The sequence below is a fragment of the Diadema antillarum genome, unplaced genomic scaffold, assembly GCF_040938485.1.
Source record: "Diadema antillarum isolate AM-2024a unplaced genomic scaffold, OU_Dant_1.0 seq00001705_RagTag, whole genome shotgun sequence".
NCBI classification, from domain to species: Eukaryota; Metazoa; Echinodermata; class Echinoidea; order Diadematoida; family Diadematidae; genus Diadema; species Diadema antillarum.
The window spans coordinates 144,502-168,644 of NW_027272395.1; the positions used below are offsets into that span (position 1 = coordinate 144,502).

General features: G+C 38.9%; 2 protein-coding genes across 2 annotated transcripts; one reads left to right on the plus strand and one right to left on the minus strand.

The window, feature by feature from the left end:
• Positions 1-7,966: 7,966 nt before the first annotated feature.
• On the minus strand, positions 7,967-9,779 carry LOC139711804 (kelch repeat and BTB domain-containing protein 8-like). The gene has a single exon (XM_071623656.1). It carries the CDS (start codon positions 9,772-9,774, stop codon positions 8,041-8,043), a length of 1,734 nt encoding a protein of 577 aa, XP_071479757.1. The 5' UTR covers positions 9,775-9,779; the 3' UTR covers positions 7,967-8,040.
• A 12,292-nt stretch (positions 9,780-22,071) lies between these two features.
• LOC139711812 (melatonin receptor type 1B-B-like) lies at positions 22,072-23,181 on the plus strand. Its single transcript, XM_071623663.1, has one exon. It carries the CDS (start codon positions 22,072-22,074, stop codon positions 23,179-23,181), a length of 1,110 nt encoding a protein of 369 aa, XP_071479764.1.
• Positions 23,182-24,143: the final 962 nt, after the last annotated feature.

The following is a 24,143-nucleotide window of genomic DNA, read 5'->3' on the forward strand; positions in this document are numbered from 1 at the left end:
AGATTTTATATGTTTACTATATGGTGAGGTGAGTATCTGAAATGATAGTAAGTGGCTCTCCAATAAAAGCTGAAATTATTTCTATCGTGAATTTTTTCCGTTTTAATGCTCTTCTCCACAAGAGCCAACTACTTTTGAAGGGGTTAGTGTGATGTATGTTAGCCTTCCCAAACTCCCTTTAACTAGCAAAGCAGTTTAACTCAGTTTAGATAATGATGGCAATGATAAATAAGTGCTCCAAACAACAACAAGTGTCCTTACCATTATCCCTGCCTAAGGACACTCAGGCTATTTAATGATTCTGTGGCTTAGTTCAAAAATATATGTTTTGCAGACTGGGCTGTTTGATTAGGAAGGTGGACTGTACTTGAGGTAACATTATGCAGATAGATGAAAACAAAAACCAGAATGGACTTAATTACAAATATTTTTTCTTTGAAATTTTGCTGTTTGCAGAATAATTCATATTCATTCAAAATAGTTTTAATTCTCATGCTACTGTGTAAGGGGAAATTGAGTACCAGTATTGTTAATCCAGCCACTTTCAGATTTTCCTACTTGTTTAGAAGCATCTAATGATCACTTTGTTGGTAATTTTGTTACAGCCTTGTATCTGAATAATGTCAAAGACACTTGTAACTCGTGGGACTGTATGGCTCAGAGTGTTTGTTTGTTTGTTTGTTTGTTTGTGTGTTTGTTTTGATTGGGAAGCATTGCCTAACAATGTCTTTTATCCTCACAGGGACAGTAAGTACCATTAATATCTAATGTTGGATATCTGCTAGTGCATTGAGTGAGTTTATTAGGCACCAAGGATTATGACGCATCCAATTCACATGATTTGAGTAAAAAATAAAGAAAATCTCGTACACTGTATTATGAGATTCTGTGCATATGATTCAATGCTTGTTTGCTTACTCTAGTGCTTTTACAAGAGTTGATATTCCTTCCAGCAACATCTTGGAAGTTACCTGTGAGTAATCATGGTAAAAAATATGATGATAATGATTATGAATATGATGATGAATATATATGATAATAAAATGTATTTATTGTTGGATACAAAAGACTTTGGAAGCTAGTTCATCTGACAGTGATTCCACAAGAAGATACAGTAAAGTCTAAATGCACATTTACTCTTATTTTTAAATTCTTAAACAAAATCTGGAGAATAAGTACAGGTGTATATATTTTGATCATGATTGTGCATTGGCAAAAGAAAAAACAAAGACTTACGATGTGTACATATGAGCTAGTGTGTTTTTTTGTAACATTGGTGTGTGAGAACAGAAAGAGTTGAATCAGAAATGTAAATTTGTCGACAGTTCGTGTATATGATTTACTTTGACTTGTGTATAATTTGTTGAAATATTCATTACAAAGCAATGTGTAAGATTTGAAAAGTAAAAAAACACAATTTTTGTAATGCATGCAGTACAATAATAATACAGTGTAGTACAATAATAATAATATATGCTCTCTGTGCTTTGGGCTATAATTCAGATGTACCACATATTCATGGAAATTTGTTGCCGTTGATTTATTTGTATTCATTAAGTGGGGCTGTTGATACAATTTGATAATGAAATGAATATGATCACTCTTCCATGTAAAATATTGAGAGCCAAATCATCAGTATTGGTTGTGTCCAAAGAAGAAACTGTTGTATATTTTTGTGCATACCCATCTCGCCGCATCACTGTATGTGTGAATAAGCTTTCTCCTTTGTATGACACTTGTATAAATGTGTTGTGGTATATTATGGTAATAGTAAATGCATTTCATCAAGGCCAAGTACAAGTTTAATAGATATTTGTGTGCTGTTAGATGCTTTCATGTGAGGCATTGAATAAAATCAGTTCAATGTAATGAGAGCACTGCGAAGTTTGCCAGGGAAACCAGGCAGCTTGATTTGCTGAGGCACTGTGTAGCATTTTACCGCCCATGTCAGTAGTGAGTCAACTGTACAATTCTTGCCGTAGCATGTGGAGAATAAAACGTTCCATGTGGAATGATCACACAGCAGCGGAGCTTCATTCTCAGTTGTCAATAGTATAATCATGCATGGCAAGAAATTGCATTCTTTGTTACACATCAGACCTGAATTTGAATGCCAGGAAATCTTGTGCCTTAAGTTGTATTTGAATGGAAGTGGTACAATGTGCTCACACCTAACACATGACTGAGTTTTCCATTTATCCAGTGAATGGTAAATATAAATGAATACACTGTATGTAGAAGTCCAACTAGGGTTCTAAGACAATTACCCCAAACCCTTCCTGACCCTTATTGTAATCCTGAACCTAATTCAAATCATGATGCAAATTGTAACCCTGAACCTACAGTAAACCTAACCCTAATTTTACTCTAACCTTGTCACTAACCAGTATATATATATATATATATATATATATATATATATATATATATATATATATATATATATATTTTTTTTTTTTTTTTTGGGGGGGGGGAGGGGGTAGGACCTAATTGTCTTCAGCGTGTAGGTGATTGTCCCGAGACAACTGTCAACCACAATATCTCTACCCAAATTCTAGCAACCTGTCCCATCTTAACTGCACTAATTTTATGTGGCTCCGAGTTGATGCCATCATACAAACACTGGTATCCAATCACCATTTTCTACGTAACACTTGTCATAATGTCCCTACAACCTCCGATGGCAGTACAAGAAAAAAAAAAATTCATAGTTGTGCATCGTATCGTAAGGATTAGAGTTATTTTGTAGCTGTAAACTTTGAGTGTAGTGATAGTGCTACTCGAGGTACACCATAGACATGTCAAGCTTGTTTGAATTTGCATGTATTTGGTATGAGGCTTGTCTCTAAAATAAACTGCATGTAATACATCAGTACACTGAACACAAAACTCTTCTATGAAAGATACAGTGTACATTTTCTTTTCCTGTATGGTTCTTTGATCTGTCCATATGAAAAAAAAAGAATAATAATAATTATATGTAGAAAGCCATTTTTGCTTTTCTTTCATCCGCTACTAGTTACTGTTTGACATTGCTTCTATGTTGTTGGGGCTACTCCCTTTAGACCTACATGTACTACAATTGTATTGTGTATTTGTGGTTCAGTTCAGGTTAAAACAGTGGATGTACACTCATTTCTTTCTCAGTTGTGAGGAACTCACATACATGTACATTACACGATTACACATCAATTTTATTTCACAGAGGAACCATGCGTGCATAGAGAATGTGAAAAACAAAACCACACACTAAGAAGTAGACTATGCACCACTATGGCTACTTTAATGACATGAGAATACCTTCTGCTAAACACAGTAGCTGTAGATAAAAATATTGAAAATACAAGTACAATGTATTCACTGTGAATAAATATTCAGCCTGTGGAATATTGGACAGAAGCATGTGGTATGATCTTTATGAGTAACGAACATTTGCAGTCTACTGTATATCACAGGCACATAAAATCAATACATGTATGATGATGCACAATGCATGCCCTTAATATCTTTGCAGATGTAGGATGTACATACTAGTATAACAGGTCTTGTAATACTAGACAGCTATAACTTGTACGACAAAGAACACAATTGTGCAACACAGGGTTACAAGTTTTGGTAGCTTAGAACAATACTAAATTATGCTCAATAACATTAAAAACACAATGAAGAAAAAAATAGAATGGGGTGGGGGATGGCTACAGCACAGTGATCATTAATCTTCACTGAATGCTTTGCACATCTTTCTATATTCCCGTTATGGACCGCAGTACAACCTTCACAATCGAAGGTGCTGCATGTACTTTACTAGTCCTGTGAAAACCCATGACACAGGTTGTAACATGTTGGCTCTACTGTACTTTGTAAGCTTACAAACTAAATCAGAAAATTAGAAAGAACCGGAAAAAACACTAAAATACAAGACATGAACTAGAAATGTCGCTATGGCGACTGGTATGCCTCCGCCATAATGCATGATTCTCCTAATGGGTCTAAATAGTACATGTGGACAATGTGTGATTACATTTTCACAAAATTGGCAAAATGTTAAAATGACAAGTTTGTCACAAATGTGTTCAATGCTCACCTTCCTTGACCTAGGTTTAATTGGATGAATAGGAGAGCATGTATTTGGGATTTACGGACTTTAACTTGACTTTGACCCATTTATACGTTTATGCATTGAGTAATTTTCAAGGTATGGAGAAAAAGTGCAATTTCTGTATTGAATAGTAAATTGTTACCACTTTCATCTGGCCTTTGACCCTAAAATTCATAAGATAATCACTGTCAGGCAGAAGATGCATGAATATGTAGTACGTTTCAAGATAACTTGAGCCACTTCCGAGATATGGAGGAAAAACTTAGTTCAGCACTTTCACTTGATCTTTGACCTTTTGACCTTTGAGGCATAAACAAAAGAAAAAAAAACTTTCCAGAGAATCTCTATTAGGTTAAACATGCATACACCTAGTGTAAAAAAAAATAATACTCCTGCTGGCATTGCATAAACATGAGGGAAATATTTAGTAAAATTTTGAAGTGTTGCCCTTGACCTTTGCCCCCTGGCCTTTGACCCCATGAACCCTAAATTCTCTAGATAATCACTGCCAGTCAGTACATGTATATATACTATGTTCCATGAAGAGACCTTGAACAATGTCCAAGGTACAGAGAAAAAAGGTGAAGTTTTAATATTTTTACTTGACCTTTTGACCTTTAACCTTTGACCTCATGACCAAAACTTTCACCAGAGAATCTTAATTGGGTAATACATGTATACACTAAGTTTCAAGAAAATATCTTCAGGCATTGGATGGAAATGGTGAAATTTTATGCATCTGACCTTGACCTTTGACCTTGAGCATGTGCACCCAAAAGTTGATAGGCACAACTTCACCCCCTAACACACATACATGCCAAGTTTCATTAGGATACCTCAAAAGGTTTTGATAGTTACCTTGTCCACAAAATTCATTACGGACGGAAGGACGGACAACCCGAAAACATAATGCCTCCAGCACCACTTCGTGGCGGAGACATAAAAACAACTCTGCTTTCTCTGAGTGGCACTGTGTGGATTCTTCATACAGGCAAACCCCATAAAAAAAAAAACAAAGATGAACATAACGAAATTTCATTACGATTTATTATGAAAGATTTTCAAGGAGAGCTGTAATAATGTCACTTATTTAGTTTATCCATTTTAACAAGATTTTGTTATGAGAAAATTCTTGCAGTCCTGACTGTAGTTCTATTTCTAAGACAGTTGGAACTTGGGTTCTCGTGATCAGTAAGTTGTGCTCACTGTACCAGGTACTAAATTTCATGTCGATGAGCCAATTCAAAATAATAGGGGAAAATATTTGCCCTTTCAGGACAAAAAACAAACAAACAAGTAGAAATGTCGCTGGTATGTCTCCGCCATAATGCATGGTTCTCCTAGAAAAATAGTGAAATTTTGAGGAGTTAAACTTGACCTTTCACCCACGACCCCTAAATTCCCTCAATAATCCCTGCCAGTCAATGTACCAAGTTCCATGAAGATAATCATGTATCTTGAACCAAATGCAAGATATGGAGAAAAAAAGTGAAATTTTAATGTTTTCATCTGACTTTTGACCTTTGACCTCATGACCTGAAACTCTCTCTGGGGAATCTTTATTTGGTAGCACATGTATTCATTAAGTTTCAGGAAAATGCCTTCAGGAATTGCATAGATATGGGGAAAATAGTGAAATGTTGAGCATTTGACCTTGAGCTTTTGACCTTTGACCTCTTGCCAATTTCATTCAAAAACTACTTATTTAATTGGCCCATCAAATGTCATCCTTGGACCAAGTTTGGTGAAATTTGCTTCAACCAGTCTTGAATTATTGCATAAACAGATAGATTTTAGGATTTGATCTTGCTTTTGACCTCTAGCCGATTTCACTAAAAAACTAATCAAGTAATTGCCCCATCATATGTCATCCTTGGACAAAGTTTGGTGAAATTTGCTTTATCCAGTCTTGCGTTATCCTGTAAACAGATACAATTTCATGATTTGACCTTTTCCTTTGACCTTTGACCTCAGCCAATTTCATCCAAAATCTATTCAAGTAATTGCCCCATCATACTTCACACCTGGACCAAGTTTGGTAAAATTCCACTCAATATTACTCAAGTTATCGCGTAAATAAATGTGGACAGACGTACATATGGACAGACGGAAAACCCGAAAACATAATGCCTCCGGCACCCTTCGGCATAAAAAAAAAGATGAACACTGTACCTACCGTTTACAAGATACACCGCAAATCAGATCTCTTTATCTTGTGTTTACACTGTATAATGGACTTTCAATACATGATAAACTCCACTTTGTTCATAAATGTCAATGTTTTTTGCCTCAATCCCAAAGATTGTGCCAAAGGCATCACACTTTGGGGTTGATGTTGTCCATCCATCCGCTCATCTCACATCCTGTAATAAGGATTTAAGACAAACTGCTCAATTATTTTTTTTCTTATATATCAGAATTTAACAAACATCAAAAGACAAATTTTCTTCAAGCTTTCATTAAATTCTGAGTTTGAACAAAGTCCATATAAAATGTACATTGTACATTAAAAAAAAAAGAAAGCTCACTTCAGCATACGCTAAACCAGGGTAGCAAAAATGCACTACCGTGTACTGCCTTCATTTTCAGAAAACAGCAGCAGATGTCCAGATTCCAACAATTTTCATTTCAGTAATCCCCTCCCCAAACTTACATAATTCCACAGCGTGTGTAGCTTACTATATATGCATTGTACCAAACACACTGATAATCTGTGTGAAAATTTACACATGAATCACTTCGCAAAGACAAAGTAAAATACAGTACCTGCTAAATCACTGCCATGTTTGCACAAAGTCTTGGCACTGTCAAGAGTGGAAAAAAACTAATTAATCATCTGAATGTATTCTACTTGTATAATCACATGATAACATGGTCACTGTAAAAATCATGCAAGTGTCTATAGACATTGATTGTGAAAATCACTGAGTTGACACTTATTGCACAAACGAGCACTCCCACATTAACTAATTTGTGGTTCCAAATGTACTATTCCAGAAGCAAACTTCCTTCAGCTGGGTTTTAAGTCCATGCCAGATGGATTTTTTTTTTCATTATAACAGTCCATTCTGATTTTTATGACACACAAAAAAACAGCAACAAACATTCCATTGCACTCACAGGTATTGTGGAGCAACATGAGAATAGAATTACATGATTTGTGATCTCTAGAGAAATTATATGCGCACAGTATACACAAATAAAGACAGAATAAACTGACCAGAAAGAATATAAATTATTAGTGAAAAAGTGAGCAAACAAACAAATATTCATACACTCCATAGCTTTTGACACATTCATACAATGTAAGTGAGTCAACTATTCAAACTACTCCTTTATGAAGTAAATTTGACATGACTTTTGTACATACATGTACTTGACAATCAATTCTTGATGTTGGCCATATGACGTAAACTACAGCATTTGTCCCATACAGGCAACAACATTGTGTATGGGTGACATTCTTAAAAGTAGAACAGTGACTTTCAACTTTATATGAATACAGGTACAGTATCTACTAAATTTTCATAATGATGCCTTGGTAAGAAAATACATGTACAATGTATTGTGTAAAGAAAGAAAGAAAAGACCTGACAGAACTGACAATATATCCATGATTGTTTGCTACATTTATAAAATGTCGCCACAGAACCATAAACACAAATCCCTAATCAAAAGCCTTCGTTATCAAATACACTTTAAGGTATAAAAAGTGATTTCAAAATATGTTTAAACTCATTTTGAAAAGTGAATACAAAGATTCCAATCTACTTTGGCCCACACAAAAGATCAAAAGCTAACAAATAGATACAGTGCTTAAAAAGAAACACAAATGATATTCAAAACTGACAACTATTTATGGCTGGACAAAGCATTTGTAATCTAATAATCATCACACATGGTTAATGTGTATCATAAAAAAAGTCACACAGCCTCAAACTTCATCGCTGAACCACTGGTGTGATATTTTCTGTGAAAAGTTTGGCTGTGCAACATGAAAGCACATCCTGGAGGGGAACATCGATGGCAATGTCCTCATATTTTCCCCTGCCGCTGTCAAAGAGGTAGATGTCAAACTGTGGGTGGAGCTGGACAGGTACATTGACCCCCATCTCATGGACCCCACACCACACCCCACAGAGGTAGAGTTTGCTCTTGTACACGGTGGCCAAGCAGAACTTCAGGAGGCTTGGGAGGGGGCTGCCAGTCTCCCACTTACCCCCGTCTGGTGAATAACGCTCAACCTGAGTGCAGGGCACCTCGGTGCTTGACTGTGCCGAAGAGCCCCCAATCACCCAGATCTCATTGCCCAGGGTTACGCACGCTGACCGAAGGCGAGGGGTCGGCATGGCCGGGAGAGTTGCTGTCCACAGATCAGTGACCGTGTTGTAGCACATTGTCCTGCTCCCCGAGAAAATGTAGATGCTGTCTCGATAGACGGCACTTGTGAAGTCAATGACATCTCGCGGCATCTGAGTCCTGAAGTGCCACTCATCCAGAGATGGGTCGTAACACTCTACACTATTGAGGATTTCCCAGTCATTCAGGCCACCCATGATGAAGATCTTGCCATTGACTGCCTGTATTTGAAAGTCTGTGCGTCCCTGTAACCGCTGGGACACCTGCGTCCACTTTTTTCGTATGTGATTATAGTGGAAGGTACTCTTGTCCTGGTAGTCGTTGGTGATGGCATACAGTTCGTTGTCTACCACTGTCACAAGGGCACCAAATGTCCTGCAGATGGGTGGCAGGTCCAAGAAGAAACATCGCCTACTAGGGATGTGTACACAAAAGATGGTGTGCTGTCGACCATACCTTCCTGCCAGGAGCAGCAGTTCCTGTGAACTCATCCCAAGCCTAGAGTAAGACCCTATTGCACTCTGTATACTTCGTCCTGCAGACGCTCCCAAGCATTCACTCTCTTCAGCATTCTCAGGGAGGGAACCTGAAGCACCTTCCTCAAGAGATGGCAACAATTGCTCTGCCCTTGCTCTAGCAATTTGCGTCCGCTCCAATGAACTCATGCCAACAAGCTTGAGAATGTCTCTCGTGCTCTGAATCTTACTCTCCGGGTCCTTCGTGAACCAACGGAACACAGCTTCGAAGACATCCCCCTCACAGCTCACATTCAGCATCCGACTCCCAGCGATGCTCTTCACCACGCTGCTGGGCGCACTCATAAACTCATCCTGCCCGCAGACCTGGGCAAAATTGTAGTTGATGAATTCCCAGGCCGTTTCCTGGAGACTCGTGCAGGAGTACGAGCTCGCTAGGCAGTATATGCCAATGCAGTTGACGACGCTAAGGGACTTCTCCAGGTATTCTGCACAGAAATGTATGAGTGGCATTACCTGCAGGAGGTTGGCGGTCACGAATGCATCTTGGACGTTGCCGTCATTGAGGGTGACACTGCCTGTATACATGAAATCCAGGAGCAGGCGAAGAGACGATGGCTCTATGTCTCGGATGACGACAGTCTCCTGTCGACTCTCCGACATCCCACCAGTGAACATGGCCTTGAAGTAGGGGCTGCAGGCGCAGAGAACACTCTTGTGACAAGCAAAGACCTCTGAGCTGACCTGAATTGACACATCAATCAGGAGGGCTTCTGTGCGTAGACACTGGAGTTGGGCTAGCACTACACTGCCATGATTGGAATCCGAGTACTTTGTCATGATTTGTTAATCTGGCACAAGAAGAGTGAAAAGAAGAGGAAAATGCATCCATCAAGCCTTCTGCTAATATGTAGCATGGACATGGATGTATTTGAACAGAGTAGGCCTAGAACCTCTACTATGTTGTAGTTTTTAAACACAATCATTAGTTCATGCCGAACTCAAAATTGCACCATGGAATAGGGTTGTTGTTGTTTTAGGTTTAATGGCAATCAGTCATGATATTGACTGTTTTTGCCAGGGGTTCTCATAATCATCAGGAAATGAGGTAGAGGTACACATATGGCCTGCACGGTACAGGCACAGCTACATGCACCACTGGGCAGTCGGTGAAGTCAGTCGGAAAACTCTGAGACCATTATTAACTTACACTGCACTGTGTAGAGTAGCGGACCCAGTTTGCAGCAGGTTAAGGCCTTTTCAAGGGTATTTAGTAGTATTCTGGTAAAATGGGCAACAGAAATTAATTTATTTATCTTTTTTTTTTTATTGGAAGAGGTACCAAAGGCCTCTTGACACTGCATCACAATTTTGTATGGTGGACAATTACCCTAACCGTTAGTCATGATAATCAATCTTATGCAGAAAATTTGCAACAACCAAGAGGACCAGGTTTGCGACAGGGGGTCCACTTTGCAGCACCCACACAAAAATGTCCCCTGATTTTTTCAACCATTGAAATCTTGCAAAAACAAAATATTTTTTGAAGGTCCAACTAGTTTTCCGCTTGCCAGAACACTTTATTTGGATTCATTATCTCGATCCTTCACGATTTCATATTTTCTCAAGATTGCATGTATTTCATCAATTTCCACCCATTTTGACATGTAAAATAGCGCTATGTGTGTAAATCCCATAGGGGTGCCGCAAACCGGACCCATCCCCGACATTTTGGTCACTGTTGCAATCCTCAAAACTGATTGACAAAGGAAATTAATTTTAGAATATCTAACACAGTTACACAAGGAATCCTTACCATGCCAGGCCTCTTTTGATAGTAAGATTTTGTATAAAGATACAAACAAGGGATGATGGTGGTTGCCTAGCAACAGAACAAAATCTTAACATTTTGTTAAGAAAGCCATACTTTTTGAAAAACAGCGTGACACAGATGGTTTAAATTAGAATTATGAAGGCCATTATCCGAGTTATTTCATGATTCTGGTATCAAAAGAAAGCTCTTCAGTTGCTCTTCAAATAAAACAATTTAGAAAAAAAATACCCTTCTACTTTTGAAGATATGGTTAGATATTCTTAGGGGTGCCGCAAACTGGACCCCTGCAGCATGCAGCAAACTGGTGCCCCGACTCTAGGTCTAAATTACATTTGAAATTAACTCTTTATGTGCCATTTTCGCACGTCCCACTCAGTCGACGGCGTGCCAACTTCGCATATTCCACTCAAACGCACTAATCCACTTAAATCGATCGATAAATCGCCTAATCCCGCGGTACAATGAAGGCTTTTCTCACGCTTTTGTTCCTTTTACATACAGCTTGCATTCTATGTGGTGATTGACTATCAAGCGGTGTTCCCAACTAAATTTGCGTGCTCTCTCACGGTTTCATGTGCAAAAGTAATGCCTTTACAGTAATGACATGTAGCAACTGGTCATTAAAAAATAAAAAAGAAGTAGATTTGTCATACAATTTATATCAAAGCAAAGCTTGGCATTTCTCTTCAAGTTTGCGTAACTATTATGTCCAGCTTAACAGAAATTTGTAAAAGTTATAAAGATTGGAAAAACAGAATTGTTCTCAAAGCATGACTACCTTCGTGTCTCAGAATAACGTGGCACACAGGGGGTTTCCACCATGGCAAATAAGATTTAAATATATCTTCCTTTACCTGGCTTTATTTATCATGTTTATGAAGACCAGTTTAGTTAGTTGTTAGTCATAATGCAACTGCTACGGCTCTCTACAAGTCTTTAACTTACTGGGCGTCATCATAGGTAATTTAGAAAAGTAATAATATACTGCAGTGGCAGTGCGAGTTACTACACTGGTAGTACCGACCGCACAGATCAGATCAGTGTGGAGTATAACTTCGTTGACATTGCGTGCAATGCAACGCGCTATATTTGACAACAGCAAATGCAGTATGTGGGACCGGAGTATCTGATACCAACAACAACAAAAAAGACACACAGGAAGTTGTTACTACTTGAATTTGAGTGAGAAAGAAAAGAGCAATTTGGAAAGACCAACATGGACTGAGTTGAACAAGTTCAAAGTCTCCTGCTCATAGCTTTTAATAAATTCACCGATTTTTCCACTTACTGTTGACACACCATGTATCTGGCAAGTCTCTTTGATTGTTTACTACCAGCACGGTCTCCAATTAACCGCAGCAGCGACCCCATACGGACAAATACGTACTGTGTTACAGCGCCCCGCGACGGGGTTAGGTCTCCAATCTTCTCGATCATTGACAATTTAAGTCGACCCTCGAACGTCACGCCACTCCCTCGTGTCTCAATTCCAATTCTTCCATCGATTTTACGTTTGTTGGTATGTTTGTTTGCTTGGTTGGTTTTGGGGAGTGTTTGTTTGTTTGTTTGTTTGTTTGTTTGTTTGTTTGTTTGCTTGTTTTTCTGGCTTTTGATGATAGTTTTGTTACCACCCAAAATGACATAAACAATTTAGAATTGCAATGGGATGAATTGTAAGTAGCAGTCCCTCTTATGGAAATGAAAATCTGAAAAAAAAAATAAAAAATGCAGTAAAAGATTTAGCTTTTGTTTGAGGAGAGAGGTATAAGGGCCTATACTTACGTTCTAATCAAAATAAAGTGTGTAAACAATCAATGCAAGTCCTGCCTAGAGATATGACAAGGAAAAAAAATAATCTTTATTTCTCATAATGATTACATTTCTCTTTCATCTTCTTCTCCTTCAACTGACAAAGCTGGCCTTATTTTCTTTTCGATCTTTTCTTTCTTTTATTTTTTTTTTCACTATAGGTTGATCTTTCCACCTGGCCCCTACTAATGCTTCAGCTGCATACGGACTCAAGAATTCGCATCTCTTATAGAATCACTATACAGGGGGCGGATCCAGGAATCCGTAATGGGGAGGCGCCTTTACAAAATTAAAGGGGGGCACACGCCCCCATTTTTTCTTTTTATTTCTTTTGTTTTAACCGACAACAAAAAAGAGGGGGCAGGCATCCCCCCCCTATTTTTGCCAAAACAAAAGAAATAAAAAGAAAAATGGGGGGCGTGCACCCCCTCCTCTTTAATTTTGTAAAGGCGCCCCCTTCATCAACGAGTTCGTCGGAGATTTTCACCGACAAATTTGCTATCAGCCAATCAGACGCAAGGATTTCAGTAGCTAACAGTTGTCAGTGTAAATCACTGACAAAAAAGTTTCATGAAACGGTCCCCTGGATGGCCGCCCCTGGTGGTGGTGGGTATCTGGACCCCATTTCATAAAAACTTGATATGACAGCAACTCTTGCTGGAATGGCAATTGTCATGGTAACGACAAGAATCCAGCTTCCTGATTGGCTGTTTCTATTGAAGTTGTCATTCCAGCAAGAGTTGCCATCCTAACATCTTTTATGAAATGCGGCCCTGGTTTTCACTGTTGATACATTCAGAATTAAACATGCTTTTATTTTGCATTATTTCTAGGTCTGTATTCATAGGTCTGTATGTAAGCCTACGCTGAGACGTTGAATGTTTATTGAGGAGTAGAGTAGGGATGAGGGCATGGCTGCATGGGTGACAGAGAGCAGTGCTGGTTAAAAAATGACGAGTTGTCCAATTTGTGGTGTCGATATGGTCTATCCAGAGGGTGGGATAGGGATATAACAGCGAGCTCGCTAGCTAGCTGCAGTAGTATGCATAGCACCAGGGAGGTGAGACTCACCTCCCTGATAGCACCCGATGCAATATTAAAGCAGCAAGCAAGAGAGCACATGCTCGTCACGAACACTGTGGTGGTCATCAAGAATTCCTGAGAAAGTGTAAAATTCAGGAGCAAGATGGTGAAACTCCAACCTGAGACGAAGAAGAGGATAATGGATGTGGTTAAAATTGGGAAACTGACCTTCCAATTTGGATTCATTCCGTTCATTTTATACTTGGGTAAGCTAAAAAAAGATAGCTCGTTTAATATTTCAGTAGACTAGCTAGATAGTCCCATGTATCATGTTTCGTTGTTGGTTCTGTTATTGTGTGTGTGTGTTTGGTGTGTGCATTTTTGTAATTGTAGCCCTCTTGGAGCAAATGGAGCTGAGCTAGCTGTGCTGTGTGTGGTAGTGGTGGTAGTACGTGTACTGCTGTCAACTGATACCTTTCTCATTTTCTTTTTCTTGCAAGCTAATCAGTCTCTAACCGCAGCAGCGACCCCATACGGACAAATACGTACCGTACTGTGTTACAGCGCCCCGCGACGGGGTTAATCAGTCTCCAGCATTTCTATCTATCTCTGAGTCTTGATATCAGTTGATTGCCGATTAAATAATGACCACAATTTACAACTAATTTAGTAGTAACGTTAGAAGTAGAATAATCTAGACACGAGTAACTGTTAGAGTCTAGAGTCGAGAGTAGAGAAGCTTGAACTATTAAAAGCACTCTGCCCGACCTCAGCTCGACCTCAGCTCAGCACAGTTGCGTAGCAGTCATTACTGCTAAGTACTATCACTGTATAAAGAAGACTAAGTCAAGTATTCAACTTCATTGACATACAGTGGAAGTTTATTGAAAGTGGGAGGGCATTAAATTACAAGACTTTTCTTTCCAGAGGCCTGACTTGACAGGTGAATGCAGGTGAATAGACTTCTGCCAAGCAGCTAATTTCCACCTATTGGTATGGCTATGATCTTGTTCTTCCACCATAGAGATCAGTGATTTCTACCGATCCGATGCATGCTTAAAATCGCCTAAATTCCAATATAGAAGCCTTTTGTTACGTAAACCCTTTGCTGCACAACGCACCTTGCCCTAGCACTAGCAGAAACTAGAGCACATACTTTAACACTCGTGTATGAAAACCTCAAAAATACTCAGCTTGAACTCCCAAGTTCGTTGACCCTACCTGCAAAAATATCAAAAATCCATCATAAAATCCACAAAAATTCCTGGATCACTACCAAAATGTAATTATCTGTTACTTGTGTCATTCTCAACCTTTCCTGTAAGTTTTATCCTAATCCATTCACTACTTTTTGAGTTATTTTGCACACGGACAAACAAACCAACAAACCAATGCCAATGAAAACATAATCTCCTCTCTTGGCAGAGGTAATTAGATCTCAATGCTGAATATCGATGACAGTACTGTGTGACTAAATTACTGAAGGTGACATGACATGACACTGACACTAACGTTAGTATTCGTCAATCATTTGTCTGACTGTAGAAAGGGGATGTGTTGATTCCTTGAATAAATGAGGTAAGATGCTTTATGTAATGATGAATGATGTACATGTATTACTGTAAAAGTGAAAATTTTCGCGGTGTTGAAATTTTCGCACATTTCGCGCAACCAGAAACTAGCGCAAAAATAAAAGCACGCGAATATTTTTGCTTGCCATATGTTCCTACAGTATGCATGATGTCTTGATTCCGCGGAATTAAAAACATGCGAAACTCTTCTTACCGGGCCAAACGCGAAAAATTAGTCGCGCGAAAATATCCACTTTTACAGTAAAGATAATATATTGACCACATTCAAAATGTCTCGATTACACTGTTCATATTCATTGAGTGAAGCTTATGCACAAGTATAGATTAACTTTACACCTGGTTGGTTACAGAGGTCTATGTGTACTTTTACACTACAGAAAAGCACACACCAGGTGCACCATGGGTGAATGGAAGTGTGACATGGTTCTGAAATATCAATTTCCTATGAAAACAATCAAAATGCACTACAAATATCTTTATGATATCTTTTTGGGAGCTCTGTATAATAAGAGAGGAAGAGATAACATGGAGTTTTACACAATACTGAAATAAACATGAATTTTTGTGAACCAATTCCTTGTGCCATCAGTTTAGCCTAACTGATGTCAGAATGATAATATCCATCAGCTGTGGTTTAATTTACCCTGGGTAACCTGTTCAGTGCACTTTTGTATGAACCCTGCTCTAACAGTCAACAGATAATCCTGCTGCTGGTACAAGGTAATCACAACATTGCCGCACATCCATTCATACATGTGTGTGAAAAGTGATTAGAGTGGGTTTGCACCTTGTCCTAGGATGCATGATGCATGTGCTTGCACTACCGTTATAAACCATCCCATCTGTCTGATTCTAATCCCAAGGTTTCAAGAAAGGCGGAGAGCCCGGCATGCCAGAGCCAAGTCTCCTGAGCCTCCTGTGGGCGTAGCACCAGCCAGCCCGTCTCCTTCCCGTTCCATCCTGAGTGATACCGCGCTGCCAGTGACATCCAAGATGCGGAGGTATGCAGGACATTCAGACTGTGATGGTCAACTCTGGGCGGAGTCCTCACTGCCTCTGTATCTGTCTCATCCTCGTGCTGGAAGGACAACTTTTGGACAGTATTGAGCTTGCATAGCTATTACACTGTGGGCGCGGTGTATTTGCCATCAAGAAAAATCCTTTAAAAAACACCAGAGTGCCCAGTGATATGTAATCCAGCATCTCCAGACAAGTGGATTGGACAGTGATAGAGAACAGGAATGGCAACTGAAAGAAAAGGATAATTTCACTGTGAAAACCAGCATGCTTTCTGCTGCATTCTTTTTTTTTAAAGTTCGATTCATGTCAATTTTGATTTTCATACTGTAATTCTCAATTTATAACATCCTTCAGATGCAGATTTGCCATGTACTACATTGTATATGATATGAAAATTTCAGTTTATTTTGCGTTTTCCTCCTCATTTTAGAAGTACGTTATACAAGGGAACAGTTCAAGATTTCATTAGTTAATCAGAACTTGTCAGGGCATTCAGAGTAATACAGGTATCAGCTTGAATTGAAGTGCACATCTAAATCACAACCACTCTAATATTAATTGGATCACAATTTGGTCATGATGCCCAAACTTTGCTGTATTATCAATTGATATTTTATGATGGTGACTGCAGAAACACCAATTCTTACTGTGTTTGCAGTACATGTACTGTTCTTCCCAAATTGAATTACAGAAAAACTTGGATACGAGAGAAGCTAAAAACAATGAAAATTACATTGTGTTGTATCAGCTTTCTCACTATCTCCGGGTACAAAAACAAAGAAATGTGAAGAGATGGGACCTGCCATGAAGTACCTTTTTATGAGAATATTTTGTTCATATCCAACCTCTATAACTACAGGCTCCACTGTTCTACATGTGTATAATGCAGGAAAGGTAAAATACTGTTTAAAAAAAAGAAAATATATGCCTTTTCAGCCCTTAGAATATTACAGTGCTGTTTAATGATGGAGAAAACAGTAATATGTACACGCATGCAGTATACTTTCAAGTCTGCAGATAACTTTAATAGCTAATTTTGTATTTATCATTTTCATTTTTCAAAGAAATGCTAGCCAATTTAGTGTTGCAAGCTCTTAGTTCAGTGCAGCTGTTCATCCTTTGTCAACACTTTTGCAGTTTTATATTGATTGTATTTCATGTACAGTAGACTTCAGTTACGTTGACGAACACAAGACTGGAAATTAATTTTATGATACATGCAACGCGAACTTGATTTAGTTTACATTGGAACAATGATAAAGTCAGAAAAAGCCAGCTTGCTTGATTCATCCACAGCGCAAACAAAATCATTATTGACAGCACAGGAAATTGAAAAAGGAAGGCTTGAACTACAATCTTCTGATTTGGGATTAATGGCAAGACCTTACCCCCAGGAGAAAGTTGTTTTAGATGATAACTTCGACAACAACTATAAAGCAAATGTGCAGAGTAGAAGGCTTCACTACAAAAGCAAAGGGCTTGAGAAAGTAGTATAATAACGCATTTATTACAACATTTTACTTTTTTTTAAGATCGCAAAATGGAGCTGTAGTACAGTGAGCTGTGTAGCAATACTTCCGATGTCATCTGGGTATCATGTCTTCAGATACAGCATTAAAGAGTTGAAGTTATGATCTAAGAAATAAAGATGTGTTTGATGATGTACAGAAGGTGCAATCAACCTTGCAAACCTTACATTGTGTGACTGAGCTTACTGATTACTGGATGTGCATTGCATTCTCTAATTGGAAATGTTTATTGTAGGATTTAAGAGTGCTCTCCAAATTCAGCCTTTAAAGACATATATTTGTAACACTTACACACAAGCCACAATACATTCTTCATGTATACCATGGAATTGATCTTGTATGCAGTAAGCAGTCCCTTATTATATGGAACCCTCGGAGCTTGCTAAACATAGTGACCATAATATGATGTAATGCATGTACAGTACACACAAAAATTGTGTTGTGTGTGTATGTATATATATATATATATATATATATATATATATATATATATATATACTAGTATATATATATATATATATATATATATATATATATATATATATACTAGTATATATATATATATATATATACATGTATTTATCCACACACACACACTGGTAGATAGATATACAGTGTAGATATAACATAATACATGTAATATGCAATGTGTGTGTGTGTGTGTGTGTGTGTGTGTTGTAACAAGGTACGTTTGATGTACATGTAATAGGATATTTGCTTTTTCATGTACACATTGAAAAATATAATGCATATCTCTACATATTCTCACTTAATGACTGAGCGTATAATATGCTGCATCCTCACATGCGGGACATACATAATACTGTAGTACACGTAAAGATGTCCATGCAGATTACTGTACTTCGTCAGGTTGCTCTAGAACCTACCTCTAAATTATATTACCGTTTATAGTCTACGCCAAACGAAAAAAAAGGAGAGAAAAGAGGGATGATGGGTTGATCACGATGATTTTGATGGTGATGATGATGATGGTGGTGATGATGATGATGAAGATGATGATTATGATGGTGATGATGAAGATGATAGTTGTGGTGATAGTGGTGTTACTGCTGATCACAACTAGATTATGATCGCGAAAATGGTGACTATTTTTACAGAAAAAAAAATCATATTGCATCTATCATAATCGATATATACACAAGTGCAACAAAATTACAAAAAAGACAAGTATTCAGTCTTTAATTTTGAATATAGGTTGTACTTGTATTCATGTTTGGTTTGATTTGTTTTTATTTCCGCGTTCAATCAAATACAAATTCAATACAAATTTCAAAGACACAAAGACAAAGAATAACAAGTGCGGTGATTTAGAATGATAACATAATATTACACAAAAAATAGAAAAGCATAAGCAATAGTATTGTGCAGTAAACATATACAAAACACGCATATAAGATACACTGTAAGTATTTTCCAGTATATGAGAAATAATAATGAATGCAGGAGACCACCATCGTGAGCGGTGAAGTTTGAATAGATGGGGCCTTGTGTGTAAGGGGTGGTAAGCCTATAATGTACTATTAGGTTAAACGATAAATGAAAATAGATAGATTGAAGAGGGAAAGGGATGATAAGAAATATAAGATCATGAAAATCATTCCACCTCACATCAAACTATAGCTCTCGGCAGCTGTGTGTTACAACAGAACAGTTTGATATAAAGATTTGAATGTTGCTTATATTCGATCTTTCTAACCACTTGGAAACACGTGTGTCAAGGGAGCTACTGAACTTGAGTGTGTGTGTGTGTGTGGGGGGGGGGGGGGGGGGGGGGCTCCGACCGGAGGATGAAGGTCAGCACTCGCGTGGCTGAAGCATATAGTCAATACTCCATGCCTTCCAGCCTCGGGGTGGAACCCTTGCAAAATGAAAAGTTTTCTTGTGATTATTCTTATTTTGTTGTTTTGGTTTTCCTTGTAACCTTATCGAGACTCACAAGTATCCGTGTATTTGTTTGGGGCTGATATCAGGCACCAAAAAAAAAAAAAAAAAATGAAATAAAAATTTGCGATATTGTTACGAGGCTAACCTTGAAATGCTCGGTACAGACAGGTACACTTAACGCTTACATATCATATTGGTGTTTTGATAACACCGTTATTGAATGAAATGAGTTTCGTGGATGACAGCAGGTATTTTCCCAAGTCTAATATGTGTGTGTGTGTGTTTGTGCGTGTGTGAAGATGCATATCGACAACTCTGTTTTTGCACTATAGCTGTATGGAGCGCAAAGCTCAGTAACGTTTGTTATGACTGTTACCACAATAATGTCGTTCTTGGTGCATGCTGAAATTCATCAAAAACCGGCAGCGCGAACACAAGGAGAAGACGTGTAATTCAGAAATTTCGTCAACAGACTGATTACGAAGTTTGGAATTTGGAATTTCCTAGTCAGGTAGATATGATATTATTGCAAACTTGCTTTGATCTGTGATAGAACGTTAAAAACATGGACGTACTATATACCGCTGTATATGTAGCAGAGATAGTCACAGTACAGCCTGAATCATGTATCCTAACATAATGCTAAAATATTACTTGACTGCCATTACGCTTCATTAATCACGGATCAGATAGAATCTTTATCTCTTATCATGGCGCATATTGCTTAAGAGTTTTAATGTCAATGTTTAATGCCTTCACTAAATTTGAATTCTGGAAGTCTGATTGATTTTTTTTTTTTGGGGGGGGGGGGGGGGGCAAAACAAATCAAGGTATGATGGCTGGACTAACCCACATTCAGCTGCACTATAAAGTGTCGCTGGTCTCCCGTAATTTGAGTAGGTCCTATATGGGTGATCACTTTCTAACAGGGTTATCAATAGGCTTGTACCCTATTCTTTACGATGAACTGAATGAAAAGGGATCTTATACGCGCGTGGATTGTGACTGACTCACAAACGATAGGCCTACTATTTTATGTCAAATATACGGTTGATGCAGAGACGAGTTTCTTGTTCGAAAACTATGGGCAGAGGTGACTCCAAAAGAACTATGCACTGAGGGGCGCATTCCTCGAAGTCGAATATTCATTTTTGAGGCGCCGAGGCCTATAGTTTTGTCAAGAAACTCGTTTATAATTTATAGGCAAAGTATATTTGTTTTATATTGTTCTTAAGTAGATCAAAAATTTAAAAAACAGAAGGGGGAGTATCAAATGCAAAGCGAGAAGTCGTATGATGGATGCGATGTACTGAAGGGCATTGCTCCTAGCTCATCCTACATGAAGAAACATGTCGCTGATATATGGTGGTGCTGAGATACACCCTTTAGGTGATGACTTATTTTTTATTAGATGCTTTATAGCGTGACGTCGTCATTAAAACTCCCTTGAATCTGTCACATGCGATATAGACTTGATATTATCAATACAGAAGTATTGTCAGTATTGGCGTGAGGTGCTGGAAACAAAGTTGCAATATAGAATGACAAAACTCGCGACGAACAAAAGGTGTAATGTCCTAACAAAGAACATCTTATATTATTTTACGTATTATATCTCTCCTTTCAGATTCGTCAACCAGCCGTAACATCGCGTGGAAGTGCAAGAGGCCCTTTCTGAGAAGGGTTCCAAGGTCCCTTATAACACGTCAAGAGAATGCAACGATGATGCGGTGGTATCCTTGCCATCGCCACAGCCCACCAGCCAATAGGAACTTCGCTAATTTCACATCTTCTCTTGCCGTGACCGCGTCCAGCGATACATCATCCTAACCGCCGTCATCGTTCAGACTAGGAAATTAGTTATGATCTCCAGATAGATACATGTACATATTCATAAGGCTGGATTTATTGGCATCTCGCATCTCGCGTTCCCTACAGCGTTGTCTGGTGTTGTTGTCATTGAAAGTTCGCAGAGTTGATTTTGGTGTTCTCGCTTACTAACCTGAGCATTTGCAGTGTAATAGACGTGCTGTTTTCTGGATGGTGATGGATACATCTGGATTTTTCGTCCTCGACTTGACCTTTTGAAATTATTTTCAAGGTTTTTAACTCGACGATGATAAAAACGTGTTACCAGCATCATACCGTAGATTTCGTGGTCTGTATGCGACACGATATCACCTCGTCGAGAAATAAGAAGATATGACATCACTGCAAACAATGATACTGATGTGATTTCAATAATATTTCTACGTACGCTGCCATATTAAAGTGGATCGTCACAAATGGTAATCTAACAATTACATTCGCATGATTTATTTTTTTCACTTCATTATGACAACACTGGGATGAAAGCTATTTCCGGCCGAACATTTTGTTTCACCTTTGTCGGTTTCTCTTCACATTAAACAGATATCATACGATGATGTGTGATCTCGAAAACTGTACCGAGGACATATTTTCTGAACCGATTGTCTACGCGAGCTACAGTGAACGAATCGTTTATGCCGCTATTACGAGTTTTATCTGTATCACGGGTTCTTTCGGGAACACGCTCGTCATTCTGGCTGTCTTCGTCAGCAAGAAGTTGCGAAACAAGACGAACACGTTTGTCGTCAACCTCGCCGTGGCTGACCTGGTCAGCTGCATGAATCTGCCCTGGATGGCGCTAGCCATACTCTGCGTCGACCATTGGCCCCTTCCGTCCTGGATTTGCATGTGGGAAGGGATGTGCCTCATGGTGAGTACGGGGTGCAGTCTCTACACCCTCGGGGGTATTGCCCTGAGCCGCGCCTGCCTGATTACCCTTCCAACCCACCGTTTTCATGAGATGCTCACAACTAAGACACTGACGGTTCTCGTCGCCGCGTTTTGGATGATTCCCGTCGCGGTGGCGGCAACCCCGTTTGCCGTGTCTTACCACTTCTTTGGATTCAATCCCCGATACAGCATGTGCATCTGGAACACCACGCATCCCTTTTCGCCGACATATAACCTCGTCATCGCTACCTCCCTCTACCCGATTCCGCTCGTCATCATCTTTGCGAGCTACATCCGGATTTGGCGGCATGTCCGCGTCCATTCCAGACGCATGGCGCGCGTCACTGCGCAGATCGTCTCCGTGTCGGCGGGCATCGGCGGCGCGCCCAGACCGCGGAACGTCTTCAGCGCACGCCAGATGTCCGTCACGAAAAACCTGTTCCTCATCATCGTCGTGTTCCTTCTCCTGACCTCTCCTTATACCATCCTCCTCGTTATACCCGGAGGGGAGAGACTAGTACCCGCCCTGGCCATGATATTTCTTTTCAATTCGTGCGTCAATCCTTTTATCTACGGAACGCGGCATCCAGATTTCAAGGTGGCCTTCAGGAATATTCTCCGCTGTCCGACGATGTCGAACCAGCCCATGGAATCGACGTCATCCGTCGACGACCAGAATCCGCAACGCAACCAACCGAACGTTAGGAGATTCATGGGACATCGGGAGAGAAAATTATCGAACATCAAACCACCATGGACTGCGGCGAGCGCTTGACGACCTAAGTTTGGCCTTGCCCAATAGTGACAATAGATAGACCTTTTGGACATGTGCTGTTTTTGTTCGATTGTTTTTTAGGGATATCCTGTACATTCAATATGTGTGTTGTGTATTTATGCTTGTTTATTTGTTTGCCTATTTGTATCGGTGATTCTGTGCATTTACCGTTTCAATGGTTGCATTCAAGAAATTTATATTTACTAATCTAATTCGTTCATGGGAAAATTGCGGGTTCAAGCTTTTCAGATTCATAAGACACACCGCTGGTCATTAAGTTGTAGCAGAATGACATCATGAAATACACTAAAAATGCGCATACTTTTATGTACCATTCAACATGAATGCTCTTACTACGTGTATAGTATCAACTTTCTGTAGGGAAGAAATAAGCTGCCTTCTTTAATAAAAAGAAGGAAAACGGTGACTCTGCGATGCCTTTATCCCACGTCCAACAGCTGTCCAACGATAACACTGCTCGATTTATGGCACAAATCTCACACACAATGGACAGGTGATTACTGTGGTAAGCAGAGGAGTACAGATGTTGGGATTTCAGTTTTTATTTTAAGTATTGCTTTTTATTGAATCCATTCAAAGATAATCATGACATGACTTACATTATCTCCACAATGTGCATTTAAACAAGGGATCAAAGTGCAAGTTCTTCAACTTCAGCCGTAAAAATGCAGGTCCTTACGCCATGTCTTTCAAGCTCGATATCCCAAGAATCGATTGATAGACCTTGACATATTATTCATCTTGTCTATTTGTTAATTGATTGATTGATTGATTGATTGATTGATTGATTGATTGATTGATTGATTGATTGATTTATCTATCTATTTATTTATTTATCTATCTATTCATTTATTTCGTTTTATTTATACAGGGTTGCCCCGTCAGTAATCAAGTACTGTTTTCCAGAGGGTCCTGTAAACAAACACATGCAAGATAATAAT

Coding starts and splice junctions, on each gene's coding strand:
- LOC139711812 (XM_071623663.1), top strand. CDS start 22,072: ATGTGTGATCTCGAAAACTGTACCGAGGACATATTTTCTGAACCGATT.
- LOC139711804 (XM_071623656.1), bottom strand. CDS start 9,774: ATGACAAAGTACTCGGATTCCAATCATGGCAGTGTAGTGCTAGCCCAA.